The 20,857-nt window shown below is 51.6% G+C and overlaps 5 protein-coding genes across 5 annotated transcripts; 4 read left to right on the plus strand and 1 right to left on the minus strand.

The window, feature by feature from the left end:
- Positions 1-484: 484 nt before the first annotated feature.
- Positions 485-1,816, minus strand: LTHEOB_8203 (Sulfide quinone reductase; the record flags this gene model as incomplete). Its single annotated transcript, XM_035517655.1, has 1 exon — positions 485-1,816. One exon carries the CDS (start codon positions 1,814-1,816, stop codon positions 485-487), a length of 1,332 nt encoding a protein of 443 aa, XP_035370750.1.
- Positions 1,817-2,548: 732 nt separating this feature from the next.
- LTHEOB_8204 (Metallo-beta-lactamase domain) lies at positions 2,549-3,495 on the plus strand (the record flags this gene model as incomplete). The annotated part of the gene is made up of 2 exons (XM_035517656.1): positions 2,549-3,032; positions 3,089-3,495. The coding sequence occupies 2 exons, from the start codon at positions 2,549-2,551 to the stop codon at positions 3,493-3,495; spliced, it is 891 nt and encodes a 296-aa protein (XP_035370751.1).
- Positions 3,496-5,586: 2,091 nt separating this feature from the next.
- Positions 5,587-6,388, plus strand: LTHEOB_8205 (Integral membrane family protein; the record flags this gene model as incomplete). The annotated part of the gene is made up of 6 exons (XM_035517657.1): positions 5,587-5,636; positions 5,692-5,772; positions 5,819-5,886; positions 5,936-5,965; positions 6,021-6,061; positions 6,134-6,388. The coding sequence occupies 6 exons, from the start codon at positions 5,587-5,589 to the stop codon at positions 6,386-6,388; spliced, it is 525 nt and encodes a 174-aa protein (XP_035370752.1).
- Positions 6,389-7,645: 1,257 nt separating this feature from the next.
- LTHEOB_8206 (Metallo-beta-lactamase domain) lies at positions 7,646-9,131 on the plus strand (the record flags this gene model as incomplete). Its single annotated transcript, XM_035517658.1, has 8 exons — positions 7,646-7,712; positions 7,762-7,776; positions 7,846-8,203; positions 8,270-8,321; positions 8,382-8,488; positions 8,544-8,753; positions 8,836-8,910; positions 8,978-9,131. The coding sequence occupies 8 exons, from the start codon at positions 7,646-7,648 to the stop codon at positions 9,129-9,131; spliced, it is 1,038 nt and encodes a 345-aa protein (XP_035370753.1).
- A 9,796-nt stretch (positions 9,132-18,927) lies between these two features.
- On the plus strand, positions 18,928-19,999 carry LTHEOB_8207 (uncharacterized protein; the record flags this gene model as incomplete). Its single annotated transcript, XM_035517659.1, has 2 exons — positions 18,928-18,947; positions 18,997-19,999. The coding sequence occupies 2 exons, from the start codon at positions 18,928-18,930 to the stop codon at positions 19,997-19,999; spliced, it is 1,023 nt and encodes a 340-aa protein (XP_035370754.1).
- Positions 20,000-20,857: the final 858 nt, after the last annotated feature.

Here is a 20,857-nt window from a genome sequence, read left to right on the forward strand (position 1 = left end):
TGTTCGCTTCTCTCGTCTATCGTGATATCTTCCAGGGGTAATTAACAAGCCCAACTATCGCTGGTCAAACCAAACTTTTCGACTGTGCAGATCATTATTCTCTCGTAAAAAAAAGCATAAATTCTTATCATAATAGATACCCGCGAGCTTAGCTATTACTATAGCAACGAGAAAAAACTTTCATTTTAATTTCATTCAAGGTCTACTACAGTTAAAGCACGGTGGATTTTGGTGTAGAGTTGGGTTTGGCCGGTGGTGGTTGGGTTTCGCCGGCGATGGTTGGGTTGCATCTACGCTATGTCTCAGAATGTCAAACAAAGCTAGTGAATTGTTTCAATTTTTTTTTAATACATATAACTTGTAAAGGGATTAGTGGTCTATTTTACTGCGCTACCGATGCGATTCCCGTGCCTTTTTATGACCAACTCTAGGAATTGTTTTTTTCTTTTGGCTCAGTAAACACATATGAGGTCCAAAAGTTGGTTCATTTCAACCAACCCTTAGGACCGCCCCAGGTGCCCTTAACCATGGACTTGTAGTAGACCCAAGGGAAGAAGTCCTTCTTCAGGTGATAGAAGGCACGGCGAGGCTCAACCTGATCGATACCGAAAGTGGCGAACGTCTCCTTGGGCACACCGCCGTACTTGAACTCGGCGAGGAGCACCTTGCCATACTCAGTCAAGAGCGGGCACGAGGTGTAGCCGTCATACTCGGCGACCAGCTCCTTGCCCTCCAGGGATTGGAGCAGGTTGCGGACCAGGACCGGGGCCTGGGAAGTGATGGCCGCCATCGTCTTGGAGGTGGGCAGGCTGGAAGCGTCGCCGACGGACCAGACGTTGGAGAACTTCTTGTGGCGGGTGGTGGCGTTGTCGACGTCGACGAAGCCGGCGCCGTCGGCCAGGGCGCTCTCCTTGACGAAGGCGTGCGGGCCCATCTTGGGCACGACGTGCATGAGGTCGAAGTGCTTCTTGACCTCGGCCTGGCCGTCGGGGCGGGCAAAGGTGGCCGTGTTGCCGTCGATGGCAACGAGATCGTGCTGGAACAGGCCCTCGACGCCCCGCTCCTTGCGCAGCTCCTCCAGCTTGGCGCTGTACTTGGGCACGCCAAACATGACGGGGAGGCCGGTGGCGAAGCTAATCTGGATGGCGGAGCCGGAGGGGTTGGTGGGGTTGTACAAGCCTGCCTTCTTCCAGTGGTCCAGGCCGAGCCACATGATCTTCTGCGGGGCGCCGGCGCACTTGAGAACGCCGGTGGGCTGGGTGAAGATGGCGTCACCCTTCTTCAGCTTCTGAATGGTGCCAAAGACCTTGTCACATTGGTCGTAGCCGTAGATGGAGGAGACGAGAGAGTCCGGATTGGCGAGGGCCTCGGGCAAGCCCTTGATGCTGTTGAAATTGACATGGATGCCAGGAACAACGACAAGATGCTCGTAGTTGACCTTATCACCATTGCTCAGCGTGACGGTGTTCTCCTCCGGGGCGAAGGAGCCGACGCTCTGGCTGTAGAATTTGAGCTTGGGGTCAATCAAGCTTTCCATGGGCCTGCGCAGTTCTTCCTTGGTCTTCAGACCGCCGCCAACCAGCGTCCACCCAGGCTGGAAGTGGTGCCAGGCAGCCGGGTCGACGATGGCAATGTCATCCTGCGCGAACTTGCCAGATCGCAGCAGCTGGTGGCTCACAGTTTGGCCTGCAGAGCCGCCGCCAATGACGACAACCTTGTGGCTGCGGGCGGAGGTGACTGGAGATACAGTAGCGTAATTGCGCAAGGCAGAGCGCCCGGCGATCCGAGCAGCCGATGTTGCGCGACTGGAGAACATGATGGTGGTGCGATAGGGCTGCTTTCACGAACACAAAGTCAAAAAGTTAAAAAGAAAACTTAGAAACAAAAGGGACGCGCGCGCCGCATTACCTAATCGCCGATTAACGTTAGCGCTGACGGCAACTTCGCCGACGGCGTCTTGGCACCTCGGCGTCTATCCCGTTACGTCAGATCGTGGTAATCGTCAGCCTCGTCCGGTGACGGCCTGTGTGTCAGCAGCTTGAGCCCAGATGGAACCATCATTCGCCGCTGCATATGCACCCTTCATCCTTCGCACAATAATCAGGCTATGCAGGCCGGTGTCCTCCGACATGTCTCGTGTTCCCGGGTACCTGGTCGGCGACCCAATCGGCGACCGAATCGGGTAATCGCCGAACCCGGAACGGGTGTCTCTGAGCTTCAATCAACCCTATCTCTTATTGTGCACCAACCTCTATCCTCAAGCTTAAGCATCAAACCTTCTCGACTCATAATGAATGCCATTCGTCCGCACATTGTCAGGTGTCCATCGACAACACGCCTGTTCCGCTCCTCGACCACCGCAATCCGAGTACCAGTTTCTGGCAGCCGTCCGCTTCACCATCAAGCAGGGATCGACGCTGCACGTGTGATTGGACGTCTCAGTGAGGACAGGGCGCTCCGTTCAGCCCCCTTGAAGAAAGTTTCAGTGCCACCATCTTCCAACGCCCTTCGAAGCGAAGCCAGAGCATTCCATAGCACAGAGGCCACCATGACCGGCCAACCCACCATCCACCACGTGTTTGAACCTACGACTGGGACATGGCAGTATGTGGTGGCTGATCCATCAACCTTGTCGGCTGCCATTATCGATCCAGTCTTGGACTACGATCCAGTGACGCAAGTCATTTCTACGAACACCGCCAATGCCCTGCTCTCGCTAGTCAAGGAAAAGGGCTACAAGGTGGACTGGATCCTCGAGACGCATGCACACGCGGACCATCTGACCGCTTCATTCTATCTTCAGAGACGGCTTTCCACGGTCCAGGGTCACAAGCCTCCCGTCGGCATCGGTAAGCGAATCGGCCAAGTGCAGAAGATGTTCGGTCAACGATACCGCGTCTCAGCAGACGAATACGAGGGAGTTTTCGACAAACTCTTTGAGGACGACGAGACCTTCCAGATCGGAGACCTGCAAGCCACCGCTATGCATCTCCCTGGCCACACTCCTGACCATCTAGGCTACAGGATCGGAGGTAAGCTCTCCAAAACCATCTCTCGTCCGGACAGATTGTTGACTCGAGACTCATAGACAACGTGTTCTGTGGAGACTCCATCTTCCACGTCGACATCGGCACTGCGCGGTGTGATTTTCCAGGGGGAAGTGCAGACGACCTGTTCCGTTCCGGAAAGAAGTTGCTGAGCCTCCCGGACCATGTGAAAATTTGGACGGGACATGACTATCCGCCCGACGGGCGCACTGATCCCGTTCCGTGGATGAGTGTGCGGGATCACAGAGCCCAGAACAAGCACCTGAAGGACGGCGTCACCCATGAGGCGTTTGTGGCGCAGCGAAAGGAGCGTGACGCGCAATTGGCAGCACCGAGGCTGCTCCATCAGTCTTTGCAAGTCAACATCCGCGCAGGACACCCTCCTGAGCCAACGGAATCGGGGCATCGTTTTCTTCATCTTCCATTGAAGTTGCAAGGATGGGAATAGTGTGCTTTCTATCTGTGATAATCGAAATTCTCCCAGCACCCAATAGGGACTGCTGCCGCATCCAACCCCACGTTTCGTGACTCGTGATCGCTCCACTTAAAATGGTAGTAGAGCCGTGAGCCACTGAAACTCCCTTTACCACCTTGGAAAAGCGCCTGGTGATTGTGCGCAACGCGTCGTCGGCGAACACTCCAGCACCAGCGTGGAATGAAGCTGAAGATTGTTGTGACGTAGGTCTGTTGCCAGCGGCTGAAGCCTCTCATGCAAGAATCAGGCAATCTGAAACAGGATTCGCGCGTGCCCGATTTGTGACGCGGGACGGAACGATCTAATTCCTTACACTTTACAGTCCCCTGCGACGCCTCACAATAGGGGATGATCTGACCAATGGAACCCTAATGATAGGGCGATATGCCAAAATACACGGCAAAAGAAAGCAACGCTAGTCATCGGCTGCAGCCGCTCTTCGCGCTCCCCACCGGCTGCATGAAGAGATTGTCGCTTGGCTTGCCGTTGCCGGCGCTGGTGGAGTCGGAGGTATCCCCGGCGACGGGGCACTAGGAGACTTTGATGCTAGTTTCGCGTTGAACGGCCATACGCGGCATTGCCGGGAGGACTAAAATGGCGCCGGGCCTCGGAGCGTCACTAGCTTAGCGCTGTCCATCCCACGCGGCTCGGTAAAAGTCGTTGTGGGGAGGTAGGAGGAATGTGCTGCGCGGAAGAGCCCCCTTGTCTGGGGCCGCTTGCTTCTTTGGCGTCGCGCGGCTGTGCTGCTCTGTCAATCCTGCCCCCCTCTGTTCTGTGGTTCACTTCAGGGGGAAGGTTGAGTCAAGTTGCGAAGGTGTCGGTCTAGGTTTCAGAGCCAAGTGGGGTGTCTCACTGCACTTCGACTCATGAACGCGGCAGAGGTACCTGAATCGCGGTACTACTCTGCAGTAGGTATAGTTGCAGATTTTTAGCCGCGGAAGCCTTCCGATCATCGCGGTGAGGGTGTGCGCGTCCCATCGTCCGCCCGCTGCGGTGAAGAGCGGCGTGAGAGACGCCATTTTTGCGCCGCACGCGCGCACCGTTGCTTTTAAAATACTGCATCCCACAGGCCACTCGCGGTGCAACACTTGGCTGTCAACGAACACGCTAGAAGTTAGCTAAGTTCTAGACCAACGGGAAGCGACAGAGGGTTCCGCAGCCGAAAGCTAGCGTGACGATCATGATCCTGAAGACCAGGGGCTTTGCCGGACATTGATGATATGATAGGTTAGATTCAATTCACAAAAACGTAAATCCGAACTAGCCCCCGGACGCAGAAACTGTCGGTATTTATTTACTTCGGCGCTTTTCCTTCGCGCGCGTTCGTCATCCCTGTTTCAACCTTCAACACCAACCTCGCGGCTTTTCGAGCCACGATGCTGTACGACAATTCGCGGTACCTGTTTTTTTGCGTTATTGTTCTTATGGTTTCTGGTTACACCACTCTTCTGTTGAGAATATACACAAGAGTAACCAGAAAGACATGGGGCTGGGACGATACAATAGCGACCATTGCAGCGGTCAGTATAATACCGACACCTCCAGGTTACAGTCTTTTCTTTAAAGCTGACATCAGTTCCATTGAATCAAAGATTCCGTTCGCATGGCTATGCAGACAAACGATTGTTGCCGCAAACAATGGACTTGGAGCCCATAGCTGGCACATCACGCCAGCGATGTCGATACAAGCGTATAAGGTCTAAACACCACCTCTTAGTCATCACTTCGGAGTCTAAGTCTCTATTAGGCCTTCGTCTTCTTCCAAGTCTCATACTGCTGTTCGATTATCCTCATCAAAGCCAGCATCGCGATGATGCTCACCCGGATCATTTGCGGCCAATACATGATATTATGGACTCTCCGAATCACGATTGCGCTATTCTCATCGATTACACTTTCCGTCGCCATCTACTGTTTGCTGCAGTGCCGTCCACTAGCGTATGTCCACGCTCTTACGACCTGGTTAATTGCCAAAGGCTTCTGGGCTAATGACGGTGTAGTAAAACCTGGAACCCGGCTATCGAGGGATATTGTCATCCATCAAACGTTCTCGCATCTCTCAGCATGACAGTCACAGTTTCCAGTATTATTAGCGATGTCATCATCTGCCTCTCGTACGTCACCCCATTCGACCTGTGCTGACGAATTTCATCTGATTTTCCTGGACAGCCCGATCCCGCTGCTCTGGAACATCCAGATGAATCGCAATCTGAAACTTGTGTCCGGGTTTCTACTTTCCCTTGGTTTTTTGTAAATATCTCCCTCCAGGATCCGTGAGCGAAGCTGACGACCACAGCGCGAGCATTTGCGCCATCATTCGCCTGGCATACACTTTGGCTTTGAATTCCACGGAGGACTATCTTTGTAAGTGCCCCAAACACTGTTGTGTAATCGAAATGCTGATGGCGAGTAGTCCACGTCTATGGCGTGACAGTGTGGTGCTGTATGTGTCCCTATCTCGGAGACCCCTCTGGTCATCAAAAGTTAACGAAAACTAGTCGCCGAAGTTGGAGTTGCATTGACAGTTGGTTGCTCAAGCGTAAGGATCCACCTTCTCTCCCATATAGTGTTATTTGAATAAGAACTGACGAGCCATGTCTAACAAATACAGACGCTCCGCCCGATGTTCCGCACCTGCCTGGGTGGCACTGGCGAAAGTAAGAAAGAGTCAAACGACACCTCACGGGGAACCTATGAGCTACGGACCGGCGCGAACGACGGAGTTATTCGGTCCCAAAACGACGACGGCCAAATTACACGTGTTGCGACCGAGCCCAGCGTGGGGGACGACGAAAGCGCACGCAAGATGCTCGGCCCCTCGGAAATTCGCGTCACGCATCGCTTCGACGTTCGCGAGGAGGTCTAACGTCTTGCGAAGTTCGTGGAGCGAGAAGCGCGTTGGATGAATTGTTTGCATCACGTTGATACCCCCCGCCGAGACTGCCGTGCAGCGACCGTGCGTTCGGTCATCCCGGAGAAACACCCCCCTTGTAACACCGGTCGCAAGCCGCCGTGATGTATATGAGTGCAGTAGGATTCCGAGGCGGCCCATCTCCTCGCTGGATCGAGGTCTTATCGCCAGTATGCTCCCTCTTTAATTGGCCTCATCACACTCCAAGTGTTCCCATACGGCGAAGGCGATCCGGACGTCCGTAATAAAACTCATGCAATGGGCACTCTTTGGTTGATGAGCAGAAGCACGAGGTTGAAGGTACATTTCTGGCAGGGCAACCGTCGGGGACACCGCTTCAACCGACCGTGCCACCTGAAAGACCTTGGAGGTACCACGTCGAGCACGTAGCTCGTGTGAGAACCGGGCAAAAACGGGATGGAACACGGAAAGGCAGCTGGAGGACAGGTGTAGGGAACCGTAACGCTGGCCCTGTGGGCCGAGGATCATGAATTGAATGACACGACACGACACTCCGTGGCTCCTTCCACCTTTTCTTTGCTCATTTTCCCCCTGCTCCTGGGGGCCGCGTCCGCCTTAATCCAATGTAGGAAACGACGCTACCCGTTCGGGAATGCCCCCCGGTACAAAAGCTTCAAGGATCCTGTTTATGGGTGGGGGTTCGCGTTATCCCGCGTTGTGCATGTTACTCTTCGAGTAAGAAGCGTAAAAGCTGCACCTATAGTAGGCAAATAATCTTCAAATCAGACCACGTCGTCGCACGGACCTTTCTCTCTATTTCCATGTAAATTTTATACATTGTTACCCACTACTCGTTGTGCTATAAAGATGTAAAAATAAGTGTCGACTTTTGATGTTCCTCCTTTATATCCGTGCACGCTTTAGCAAGGTCCGAAGCGAGGTTCAAATAGAGTAAAGCCGCACCCCCACCGTAACCCGATCCCGGGAGCCTCTTTGCCATGGCGTTGGTTAGCCTTGGGGCTGAGACAACGCTGTCTGATTGGGCCAGATAAGCACGTCCAGTGGGTTCCTGGCATAACACGAGAATCCATCGTGCAACCGAGCTTCGTATACCGGAGCCAACACTTGTCGACGCAACAAGACGGCAGAGGACAACTACATAAATAGCTTCACACGGAAAATGTGGTGATGAATCTTCCCAAATAATTCTAAGCCCTCGCGGAGCTCTGTTGGGTCAGCCCTGATTAATTGATGATGATTGAGAAAGCCGCACTGCTGCTCTCGCTTGTCGCCTACGGCGCAGCGAAGGTCGAGTTGGGTACTCAAACTTCTTCCCACAATTAAAAGCAAGTACTAACACGTCACAGCTGGCGTAAACATTGGTACGTCCCGAAGAGAGCATTGAAAAGAACGAAAGAAAAAAATCCATTGCTCACGATGCCTCCACTCAGCCGGCTTCGACTTCACTTGCACCACCGATGGCAGCTGCGACCTCAGCAAGCTCTACCCGCCACTGACGCAGTACGGCGGCCCGGACGGCGCGGGACAGATGCAGCACTTCGCGCGAGACCTCGGGCTCAACGTCTTCCGCCTGCCCGTCGGGTGGCAGTACCTGGCCGACAACCGGCTGGGCGTCGACTTCAACGCCGAGAACTTCGCCAAGTACGACGCGCTCGTCCAAGCCTGCCTGAACACGGGGGCCAAGTGCATCGTCGACCTGCACAACTATGCGCGCTGGAATGGGAACATTATCGGCCAGTCGGGTGGCGCGGTGACCAACGAGCACCTGACGAACGCCTGGTGGCAACTGTAAGAGAGCATCGTCAGTGAGACAATGTTTGGGCGGAGTGGGCTGATGGGGGATCGTGTTTGCAGTGCGACGAAGTACAAGAATGAGCCCAACGTTATTTTTGGTGTCATGAACGAGGTAAGCAGGACCGCCTGTCGAAGATGTAAGACCGGTTCGCCTGATATGTTTACCAAACAGCCACACGACCTCGACGTTGCGACGTGGGCGACCACCCTTCAGTGGGTTGTGAATACCATCCGCAGTGTTGGCGCAACGTCGCAGATGATCTTGCTCCCTGGAACAGAGTACGGTTCAGCCTTCTTTGATGCTACGTATGAGCAAGCGCTGATCCTTTTGTAGCTTCTCGGCAGCAGGATCTTTTCCAACAAACTCCGCCGGTGCTCTGGCAGGCGTCAGAGACACTGATGGAACAACGACAAAGCTGGTGTTCGACGTGCATCAGTATCTTGATGCAGAAAGGACTGGAACTCACACAGAGTGTGCCCGGGATGGACTTGATGATGGACTGAAGCCGCTGGCCAACTGGCTGAGGGCGAATGGGCGTAAAGCGTGAGTCGTAACAACACAGGCCTACAGTTCGTGCCTACCAATGGATGAAGAGTGTGCTGATACAGCTGCGCGCTCTGTATAGTTTCTTGACTGAGACGGGTGGTGGAAACACCGGCTCCTGCAGTCAGCACGTCTGTGCAGAGCTAGACTGGATGAAGTAAGTTGACACCGCTTTGAAGCCCTTAATTGTTCTCGTCCAATATTAACTGACATGTTTACACTAGCTACAATACCGATGTGTTTGTCGGTTGGGTTGGCTGGTCTGCTGGGTCATTTGACAGCTCGTATGAACTTACCTTGACGCCGACTTGGAACGGAAATTCTTGGGTTGACACGAGCCTGATGAGGGATTGTGTGGCTGGGAAATTCAATTCGTAGCTATGCTTGTTGAACTTTGTGAGGATGAGAATAGGCTCATCTAGCATGAGTACTTATATGACAAGGGCTTTGACCAATCATGCGAGACATGTCTTGTTGAGGTTGTGTACACTCATTGGCCCCCAAATTTAAGCGCCCGGATGACGAGGCTGAGACACGTGTCAGAGTGCTCCCGACCAAGACAAGTAGTACTTAAGAAAGCCACTCAGCCTGATGGACTCAGATCCCTCGAACATCGACATTCAAACCTCGTATTGTTTGAGAATAACCACACCACATTGCACTATTTTGTCATGCGCTTCAATAAACCATGAAACGTCCGAGTCAAAGAATTACTCCATTCCCGGCTAAGAAAAACTCGGCAAGCCGTCATGATTACTACGCGTGCCGCTTCTGCGACAAAGTAGACTACGTCGACGACGGCGATGAACCGACAGACGAGCGTACCAGCAAGCTTTTTCATTCAACCTGCAGTAGCTGCTGCATGAGCCAGCCCGATGAAAGTCTCTGTGAATACTGCCAACACTTGAGGCTTCGACACTTGACAACATGCCCGGAAACCGAGCAAGGCAACATGGTATTTGGTATCCGATTTGGGCATTGGGAGGAATTGATCTCCCGCCAATCCTGTAGCTTTTGTTCCTTCTTGCAAAACGTTGCTCGGCAATGCGCAACATTAACAAGCAATGTACCGTCAGCTTCTTCAATCATCACACTCAACTTTGAGCGGACCAGAGAGGAATTCCGGCTGTTGCCACTCCGTATTCTGGTTGTCATTTCATCGCTGTCTGAACGGCGAGATGAGAACCAGTTTGAAATTTTTTTAGATGGAAGGGACGCGACCAGCTTTAAACGTAATCGGTACCAAGTGTCGGAAGGAATTCCTCTCGTCAAACCTCTTGTTCTCTGGGAGAAAGTAAGAAATTGGCTCGACGACTGTGCATCGAACCATGGGGATTGCGCGGCTTCAGCTGACGTAGGCCACCTTCCTCAAGGATTCCGTGTCATTGACGTCGAAGACAAGTGCCTCGTATCTGGATTCCCGGGTTGTCGATATGTGGCTCTCTCTTACGTCTGGGGCTACCCAGGAGAAGACGAATTGAAGGCGACTTCATCCACCATCCAGAAGCTTCTGCAGAAGGGGAGTTTGACGTCCCGGCTGCCCCAAACTATTACAGATGCCATGCAAGTGTGCAGAGAACTTGGCAAAAGATATCTGTGGGCGGACAGGCTCTGTATTATCCAAGACGATGCTCGCGATAAGCAGAACCAAATTGGGGCTATGGACAGCATCTACCGACTGGCCGATTTTTCTGTTATTGCATCAGACGGTGTTGACATGAATGCTGGCATCCCCGGGGTCAAGCGTCCACGCGTGGATTTTCCTCAGATAACCACACAGTTCAGTGGACTGAGCTGCACGCTCAAGCTTCCGGGGTTCTCAGATGCGATCCCATACTCAATCTGGTCATCTCGCGGGTGGACCTACCAAGAAGCTGTGCTCTGCCGACGAAAACTTTATTTCTCCAACTTTCAGGCATACTACGTGTGCGAGGAAATGAGAGCGAAGGAAGATCTACTTGCTTCAGAAGGCGAGAGCATGCGTCTATGGCGGAATTTGAACTCGGAGCCGAAGCTATTGATGAGCGATGCTGAGAAAGCGGCTCCCTTTCTCTACAAGAACTACAGCCGCCACCTCGGATTATACACACAACGTCACCTGACATATGACTCTGATATCTACAACGCTTTTCTTGGAATTTCCTCTGCGCTTTTCGGATCAAACGACGCCCTGTTTTGTGGCTTGCCCAAGAAATATTTTGACAGGGCTTTGCTATGGTATCCAGACACATATGAGAAGGATCAGGTAGCTGTCCGAGATTCAGCTGATGTTCCTGTTCCAAGCTGGTCATGGTCCTCCAGAACCGGTATGATTTATGCACCGATTCCTGGTTACACTGCGCCCCTTGTGAGATGGGCCGTTGGTCCTGACTTCACACTCTCACCCAACGGGCAACAGCTCACAAAGTGGAACTGCGCCGAGCTCGCGCCAACAGACGGGTATGAGCAGCCGACAGACCTTGATGGCGGGGAAATGAGCTTTGCTGCGGCTATCGCCTGGAATAAAGGGTGCTTCGAAAAGAAGTGGCCGCTGCAAATCTCTCTAGAGCACAGCACCATGGAAGAGTACCGGGAGGTACTCCTCTCCAGATGGCCAAGTCAGCGAGACCTGTGGTCGGAGCTCTGGGCGGAGCCGCCCGACTCGAGCAGTAACGACAACTCTTCCACCATCATGTCCGGTATTCCACCTCATGTGCAAGAAGGCACCCTAAAGACACGAGCACAATCCGGAAAATTTAGGCTTAAACACCATGACCACCATGGCTTCTGCTATGATCCACTGCTGGAAATTCTAGACGAGGACGGAACGTGCATTGGACTCCTGCGCGCAAACGACCCCAGATTTCGCGCCGAAATTGAGCCTCGCATGCGTTTGCGCAACGCCAGGTTTGAGCTCGTTGCCATTTCGCTGCAGAACAGCTATATGGACGTGGAGCTCGCATGCCTCTTCTCCAATCGGATGGAGCTTTCAGGTGCAGACGAATTGGAGAATCTGGAGAGGCGGAGGAGGCTCGGCGTCACGTTTGCTGATAGAGAAGGAACATGTTTTGAGCTAGTGACAACAGTGAGTGTCATGCTTATCGGAAGGCGAGGTCCGCTCGCCTATCGGATCACAATTGGTTGGGTTCTCTTGACGAAATGGGTGGAGTCGAATACTACATTCAAAACACTGTATCTCGTCTGAGTTAATCTTCACGAAGAGGGTTACGGTTGAGTATGTGGGATTGAAAGACATTCGATCACAGTACTTACTGACTGAGTCTTTTCTTGCCTTCGAGGTTGATTAGGGGCGGTTTGTCGTCGAGACGACTTAAAGGCAGAAAATTGTGAAAGCGCCATGTTTAGGATCGGGCAGAAAAAGGACATGATAAATCAAGAGAAGCGCGGAGTAGCAGCTGGCATTCAAAAAAAGACATGCACACTTAATTGTGCTACCAATTTATTAGCAGCGTGCACTGGGGGGTCACCCGTATTATCTAACACTGTTCTGTAGGTTCATCGAATATATATGACCATCTTCATAGCCGATCCAAATAATTAAGTCGTGTTGCGTTATTGGACGCGGAGTCTGACCGCTCGGGAGAGACGACGGTTAAATGACTGATCGACAGGCGGGGCTGCTCCACACAACTCTAGCATTGGACGTAGGAAGGGAGGGCGGTAGGCATCACGAGCTATATTCAGTGGGGGCGATCACACGTTTCATTTCAAATTGCACAGACAGCTGAGAGCGGCAGTCAGCAAGTGGATGACGTCAAGTGGGGGCGAAGAGAGCAGGTGCGGAATTTTGGGTGAATGGTGATGGCGGAGGCGCCACGGGCAGAAATGGAAACTTGGAGCAGGAATTTCAACGTGATTACCTATAAGACCCATTGGCAAAGGAATCTGAATTAGTAGGCGTGTAAAAGGGGATGACTCGGGCGGAATGGTGATGAAAACGTGGCCGGCCGTGGGGGTGGAGACGTAATCTTGTTTCAGCCTTGCACTCGGCTTGGCTTCTCCACAGCATCTATGGGACATCGCCAACCTGATTCCATCACAGCCGACTACGAACGCCCTCCATCTTGTATCGATAACGTGAATCAGAAGCGACTCCTGTTCCGGTTTGGGTACCACTATAGTCCACATGAATCACCTGATTCATGTGCAGAGCCCTTTTCGGGTCCCGTATCTCTGCCGCGCCCTTCCACCATGCAGGAGCAACACATTCATGAGCTATCCCGAGGCTTGTGCCATCGACATAAGCCGCATGCGAAATGGTGACCTGCAGGGTAAATCTGAAGAAGAGGTTGCTGCCTTCCTACAAGCGTGGCTTTTCTTTGGCGTCATGGAGGCTCATTTCGGTCTCTGGGGAATCCCCGTCGATGCTGATGACTTTCGACAAACCAGCGAGGACACTGCCGGCAATCGCGAGTGGATCACACTGGAGCCGAACCTGAAATTATTGCTCATGTATCTCACCGCCCGCACAACAGAGACGGAGCTTTTAGAAAACGACGATTTGCGAGTAAGAATATGGACAGAGCACAAGAGCATGTATGCATTTGTGAGCTCACTACTGAACGACATTATTGTCTGGAGGAGTAGTTTGTTCCCTAATGGACCTCACAATAAGCTCAACATCCCGGATTTTGACTCAATTGTATTATGCATCATGATCACTCTGGAATACTTAGCGAATGCGAGCGTCAAGATCTATGCAAATGGCGAACAACCGGTTTCACTACACTGGAAATTGGACAAAGCGTCGCAATATCTTCTTCTTTACGCAGGCTGGTGTCCTGGCGAGGTACGCCCGTATTCCTTGAAGAGATCTTGACATAGAATAACAGCAACATGGTCAATCATATCTAATAATATATAGATTTCCTTCCTCTATCAGCGACTTGAGCATGCGACATCCCTCTATCTGATCAGTTCGTTTGATCGCCACGGTTTGCGAAAGGACCATAGCAAATGCACCAGACAATCCTGCCAGGCAAACCAAATAGACGCGCACTCCTACAAAACACGACACACAACCGAAGGATGCATATGCGAACACGTCGTTGAGCAAAACGGCGGCAAGTCTCAGGTTGTGGAAATCTTACATTCTGGTGAGATCCCAATAATCAAAGTTGTCGAGAATGCAGCCAAGAACTTCGATATTGTGGTGGAGAGGAGTCGATGCAATTCTGATGGAAAGCCAAGGCCATACGTAGCGCTATCGCACGTCTGGTCAGACGGCCTTGGTAATCCGCACAACAACTCCTTGCCGCGATGTCAGCTAAGAAGGCTGCAGAGTTTTGTAAACGAACTCTACGATGAGAGCTTGAGGCCGGTATCTTTCTGGATAGATACGATCTGCGTCCCGTTGGAGCGAGAGAGCCGGAATCAAGCTATTCGACGCATGGGAAAAACCTACCAAGAGGCCGACAACGTCCTTGTGCTTGACTCGTGGCTCATGAGATCCCCTTGTAACGAATATGGAGAGTTGAACATGCTTCAGGTGAAATGCTGCACGTGGACCCAGAGACTTTGGACGCTTCAGGAATGCATGATTGCCCGAACCGGCGCCTTGTACTTCCGCACAGCGAAAGGAAATGTCCACACACGGGACATGTATGAGCCTGAGAGGCTTGGAGTCAAAGAAGTCATAGAATCCATTATTGGGACCCAGCAAGACTCGCTCAAAGCAGGGTTTGAGAAAGAAGCGGACCTGCTTCTCCGCCTGGCTACTCTACTTGGTACAAATGACTTGGACGATGTCAGCTTCGGAAAAGACAGTCCCACAGACCCAAAATTGCGTCGCTTATCTATAGGCCTCCGCGGGTGGACGATGAGCAGTTTCATCTGGACTGAAGGTTCCCGCTTCTTCCACAACCTCCATCACCCCAGAACGAGATATGACCGCTCCGGCCGCCGGACCGCCAGCAGGCCTTACTTAGTCACAAACGATCTAATATTAATCGGATATAGCATGCGCAACCGCTCCACCAGCAGGCTGGAAGATGAGCCTGTGTGTCTGGCCACACTGCTCGGCCAGGACGTGGGCGCCATTCTGGATGAGTCTGATGTGCGCGAGCGCATGAAGATTGTCGTATCAAGGCTTGGATTGGCTGCCAAGGATATTTTGTTTTTCCATGCGCAACGCATCGACGAGGACGGCTTTCGGTGGGCGCCAGCATCGTTCCTCGCACATGGCAGAGAGTACTCTCCAGCTACGGTGGTCCATCCAAGCAGTGTGGGAACTGTAACACCAGCAGGCCTGAAGTTAAAGCTTGATGCTCTTGCTGTGAAAGAGGTCGCAGCTGCTCAGTTTCTGCGCCCCGCTGGATTCGTGATCAAACTTGAGGACTCGGACGTGCGAGTAACGGTGCCGGCTTCCGGGACGATGGCGGCGGACTCTGAAATTTGTCGGTTTGGGGAAGGCTTTGTGATTCTCTTGTATAATTCGCGAGCAAGGATGGCGGCCTCAGTTGCAAGAAACGATGCGGTTCTTATTCGGGCGGAGAAAATGGAAAATGGGGTTCGGGCTGCCAAATTCGTTGGAAATCTGGTTGCGACATTGTTACAACAAGAGGAAATCCTGGCCGATGATCTCATCATCCCTGGAAGAGTCATAAAAGGTAAAGAATGGTGTATTGGATAGTAGGAAATGTGTTAAGCATTCTATCAGTACCCGCCTCAAAACACAACAAATCCTCTCGGTATTCTCGACGCCGCCAGAGATTTCTGGAAATTCGTGACTAGTGGTCGCCAGTCTAGTCTTTAGAAGCACCTTTAGATTTTCCATTGAGATGGTCCAGCCTGGCCGTGTCAACTCCTGGTTCTTTGATGCCCTTCCACTGCCACGTTCTATACGGACTCCATGTTGGTGTCAGATTCCTGAGCTTCCTTCTCTGAAGATCGAGAGGTTCCATTCTTGCGGAAATAACGGAACTCGCAGATGGCAACGACAGCTGTTTGGAATGCGAGCATGCTATACCATGACTCACAGTTAGTCAATGATCTTCAACAGTCATATTGGGGATGACAAAAAAGAAACGTACTGGAGGATCGCTGAAAGCACGACCACAGCCCAACTCAGCCCACAGCTAACCCCTGAGCAAGAATTCAAGTTCGCTCTGAAGACCAGGAACATCACCGCCGCCCAAAAAACCACCTCGAGAGAGTTGAGGATTGCGTTGGCCTTTAGGCTTTGCCATCTCCGGAATTTTGCAACGTGCTCAGTTAAGAGCTCATAGGTAATGATGACCAAAGATTTTGCGCCCTTTATTATTTCCTGATGTGAGTAGACTGGTCCACTAACGGTTCGAATGGAATACTAACCATGGATAGAGCCATCGTATTTGCCCTGGTCCTTGGCACATTCATCGTCATTCGTACAAAAGTAAGTACGACGGCCGTGATTATCAGCACAAGCTGAACGATGTGCACCGCCAGATTGTAGCGGGGGTTGAACATAGGAGAGCGGTAGAAGAAATCCTTGAGTGCCGGCATGTTGGATTGATTGAATTGCAGTTCAGAGAGGACTTGGTCGACGGGCCAAAGAAGTGAAGAGTAAGGTATGAAGCTGAGAGTGAGGATGATTCTATGAACAGTTACAAGAAAGTTGCTGCTTTTCTAATAGACACCTTCCCCAGCCTCAGCCTTGGCTTATCGCAGCGGAGCGCGTAGATCCCGTGGAGCATCTCGTTATTCGGATTCGGATCGGATTACTTAATCCTCACCACGCCCACGAATCCGAGACTCGCTTTTTGAATAGACCAATCAGAGGTTCTCAGCCCAGCCACAGAGTGTAACAGGCTGATTTACCATTCTGGATCAAGGCTACTGCAGTAGCTTATTTCTGCATACATGTGGGGCTCAAACACACCGGCCCTTCCAAAGCCCCCTCACGGGCGTGACTCCTTTGCGTCTCTACTGTTCACGGAAAAATCGACGTCTATTTCTGTAACTTCGTGTCTGTTCAGCACTCGTCTGTCCCCCGGTTATCCCTGCGCCTCAACATTCTCTATAATCCGATTCATGGCGGCCTTGGCATTTAGTTTCAACGGGACGCCAATTTTATTTTTATCTTTGCTATTAGGCCTTGCGAGAATTTCGCATTAAAAAAGTCGCGCACACAGCCTAATTATGACCACCGTCACCACTGTGCCTCTGCAACAATAATGATAGACCGACGTGTGCACCCAAAGGTCGAGGCGTGAGACTTTGCGAACAGGAGCGACCAAACATACGACGAGACGGAGAAAGGGAAGCACACTCGTATCATCGCATCCTTGCAGAATTACCAGTACATGGCTCTTGCAGTTCCAGCAACCAATTGGCCCACGCCAACAGACCCTTCACTGATGCAACGCAATATCCCACCCGTCGTCTTCGCAATCTTCCACCCTCGTCACCTTTATTAAGGATCCTGCACTGTCAAATCATGCATTCTATGGAGATTCTAGAAATGCTCATGTGATGACGTCTAACAAGGGGTTTACTTAAAAAAAATTGACCGGTGTTGCATCACCATTAGCCGTCTAGCCACACCACTGAGTCATAGTGATCTATAGCCGCAGAAATATATGTAAGCCGAGACGACGTTGAATTGCGTAGGATGTGTCGCATAAACAACGATACGGTTAGTCTGCTACTTCAGCTTGCGACACCATTTTTATAGCAGCTTTTGAATTTAGTTCTGTATCGTGAATCCGGTATATTTCGGCGCGAGGGAGTCTCAGAGGTGGAAAATAAATAATAAGACATAGAGGTACACGCAAAGCTGGAACGAACTAGCAAGCACGCGACTGGCTAACCATCGGAGGATCCCGTAGGAGCTCAGATGGCAGAGAGCACAAAGAGGGGGTAGGAGAGAGCGTGAGTCTAGATGATGGAGAATCTGGTGGCTCGCAAGTAGACGCAGCTACATAGTCAAAGTCGCGCAGTTCTCGCTCTTGCCATGGATTTGGACGACCATCAATCTGGCCATGCTGTCTCAAGGTATTGGGACGACTCCAGAGAGTTTCTTCCTGAATAGCATTTTCAATCAAAGCCCCCCGACTTTGACGTACTGATCCGCTCTCCGAAGCAGCTAGAGGATACAACAAATGATTGAAACTACTTCTCGGGCGCCATTACAAATGTGTGAGCAGGATGTTTGGGGAGGATTACTGCCCCCATGCGTCTCGAGACGTACTGGATATGGCCCTCTACTGGGCGCATCATACCATCTACAGAGGCAAGGTGAGAGCTGTCGCTACTCAAGACATAAGACAGCCAAAATTTGAAACGCAGCAACCCAAAGTTTCGGGCAGCCGGTGTTACAGAGCTGATATTGTTGTCACCTTCGTTGCCCCTGACCTTCTGTCTTTGCAACCTTCACTGTGCGTCTTGGTATGCATCTATTGCACTGTGTACTGTAGCAACTTCGTAGATGGCTTAGTCAGCTGTACAGTGTGTATAGCCAACTCCCGTTTGGTCACTTTCTCAGTCCTCATACTATTCGCTCGGTGCATCCGTACACCGACCATTCGTCCAAATTGTGCCACAGCATCTCATCTGATGCATCGCACTTGCTGTTCGAGTAGGGGGACGATACATGTGCGCTATTCGTCGCATCGAAGTCCTGGTAGATTTTCTCGAACGATTCCTGCTACAGTGTCGCACTATGTAGAAGCATGCTGCTCAAACATGGGAACTGATCGACATGTTAAGGTACCAGCGCAGCAGATTATACGGTGACTTCACCGACCGCGTCATCATTTAGGGCTGTGCGGTGACAAATGGGGGAAGCCCGAACGGCTGGTGGGTTGGCCTAAGCAAGGTTTGAGTTAGTGGCAGCCTGGAATACGAGAAGATCCGCATTTTCCCACGTATAATTCAACGCTTTGGTATCATAGCGAGCATGCGAATTGTATTTCATATGAAGCTTCGTTAAGCGAATAAGAGTACGCGGGTTTGGATCTATTGTCTTAAGTTCCGTTCCTCGCTTTCCAAGCTGTCCCTTCTTTTGCTTCGTCCAACTACCAAAATGCTTTCCAGAATGAGTCTTCTCCCGCAGATAAGCTTCCGCTTGAGGCAACTCAATCCTCGAGAACTTCATGACTCTGAAGAGTCCTCGTTGGGAAGCGATGGCTACATACCAAGTCCAAGACAGACGAAACGACGTCGAATAGCCAGGCCGGTGTTTCTTATAATTCTCATGTCGATATTTGGAGTTTTGTAAGTCTGTTCGATCGAACGGAGATGATACTATTTCTAACATGACCAGAATTTGGTTGTCATTCGCTTTCCTGAAAGTGAAAAGTCTGCTTCACCCTTATCCTCATTCAAGCGCGTACTCCAAAATTGCTTCGCTGTGGAAACAGCCCTTAGATGCAGTTCCCCTAATCACCTACTCTTCCTACTCGGAGTCCAACAACGACATTGCGCCTCTTCCTTGCCACTCTCATAACGACTACTGGCGGAAGGTCCCGCTTTTTGAGGCCTTATCCTACGGCTGCGCCAGCGTCGAAGCCGACATCTATCTCTCGGACGAACCGATCCACGATGGCATCAAGAATATCGACCTGTACGTCGGCCACGAGCGCAGCGCTCTCGATCCGGACCGAACGTTGACCAGCCTCTACCTCGCTCCGCTGTTCCGCATCCTCTACGAACAAACCTCGCCCGTCAACGATGCCCCGCAGGGAGTCTTCCAGTCATCCCCGTCGACCCCGCTCGTCCTTTTGGTAGACTTCAAACCCTCGGAGAACTCGTCTGCGGTCTGGCACGCGTTGGATCTACACATGACTACTTTTCGGGGCCTGGGTTGGCTGACCCGTTGGGATCGCGAGAAGAACAAGCGGGTTCCGGGGCTGCTGACCATCGTCGCGACTGGTGACGCGCCGTTTGAGGAAATTGCCGCGGCGCCGGATGGGGATGTGTTTTATGATGCGCCGTTGGAAAAGCTGGCTACAGATGATCGATACAACGCGTCAAACTCCTATTACGCAAGCGCTTCACTCAGCACTTTGGTGGGGAAAATCGGTCTGGGCCACAGCTTGAGTGACGCACAGATGGAAGAACTGAAGAGCGCTGTTGGTTTCGCGAAGGAGAAGGACTTGATGGTCAGAGCTTGGGATATACCAAATTGGCCAGTGGCAACAAGGAACAAGATCTGGGAACAATTGCTTGAGGCGGGTGTTGATGTTTTGAATCTGGATGACTTTGGGACCGCGACGAGTAAGGATTGGCGTTTGTGCAAGATCGGGGGTATTGAATTGTGCACATAAGAAATATGAACATCCAGCATAAGGATGAGAATCAACAAGCTAAACGAGAACAATGACATCTGCCTCCGATTTTTCCCATGTCCTGGCTTCACCAAACATAATACCTTCAATGTAGGTGTCGCCGACAACCCGATACTTGCTCGTGCCATCTTCTCTCAAAACAATAGGAACACATAGTCCATGAAGGATGGCGATGACATCGCCTGTCTCAGACTGCTCCGGAACGAGGCCAAACCTTCCTGATCTGGTCTCAGCGAGGCGGTGATACATCCAACCAACGCAAACGTAGCGTACAAAATCCGAAAAGGTATCCTCCCCAACCCCAAACCTGAGGGAACTGGTCGAATCGGTTGAGGCGCTTACACTGTCATCATTGCTCTGAGAATCCCTTCCCACAAAATATCGTTTAAAGAGCATCACACACTCATCAACCGTAAAGCGAGGTTCCAGCTTCTTATTACCTCCATAGAAAGAGGGAAGCAGTATTCTGAAAAGGTCTTCCAGCTCCATTGAGCTCCAAGGATTACTGCCGTCCTTGCCAACCATAAACTCCTGCCAGTTGAATGGGCTCTTTGATGAAAAGGATTCGCCCAATATTTCGACATACGTCCTGGAAAGCTTCGCAATCACGTCTAGGATATTACCACGTGCCCGCAGTTGTTTACAATCAGGGCTGTTCTCTACCGTATGATTGAGTCCTTTTGCTGCATCCCAAAGCATGTCCTTCCTCGTTGGCGTGAAATACGAAATTGATTCCAGTAGCGTAGTGCTCCATTCGGGCACCCAGGATGGTATTCCGGCAAATTTTGGTTTTCGAACGCCACAACCGGCGGCGAGAATGTCTAGAGACTTAGTGGT

The sequence above is a fragment of the Lasiodiplodia theobromae genome (genome assembly GCF_012971845.1).
Source record: "Lasiodiplodia theobromae strain AM2As chromosome Unknown scaffold_25, whole genome shotgun sequence".
Taxonomy (NCBI): Eukaryota; Fungi; Ascomycota; class Dothideomycetes; order Botryosphaeriales; family Botryosphaeriaceae; genus Lasiodiplodia; species Lasiodiplodia theobromae.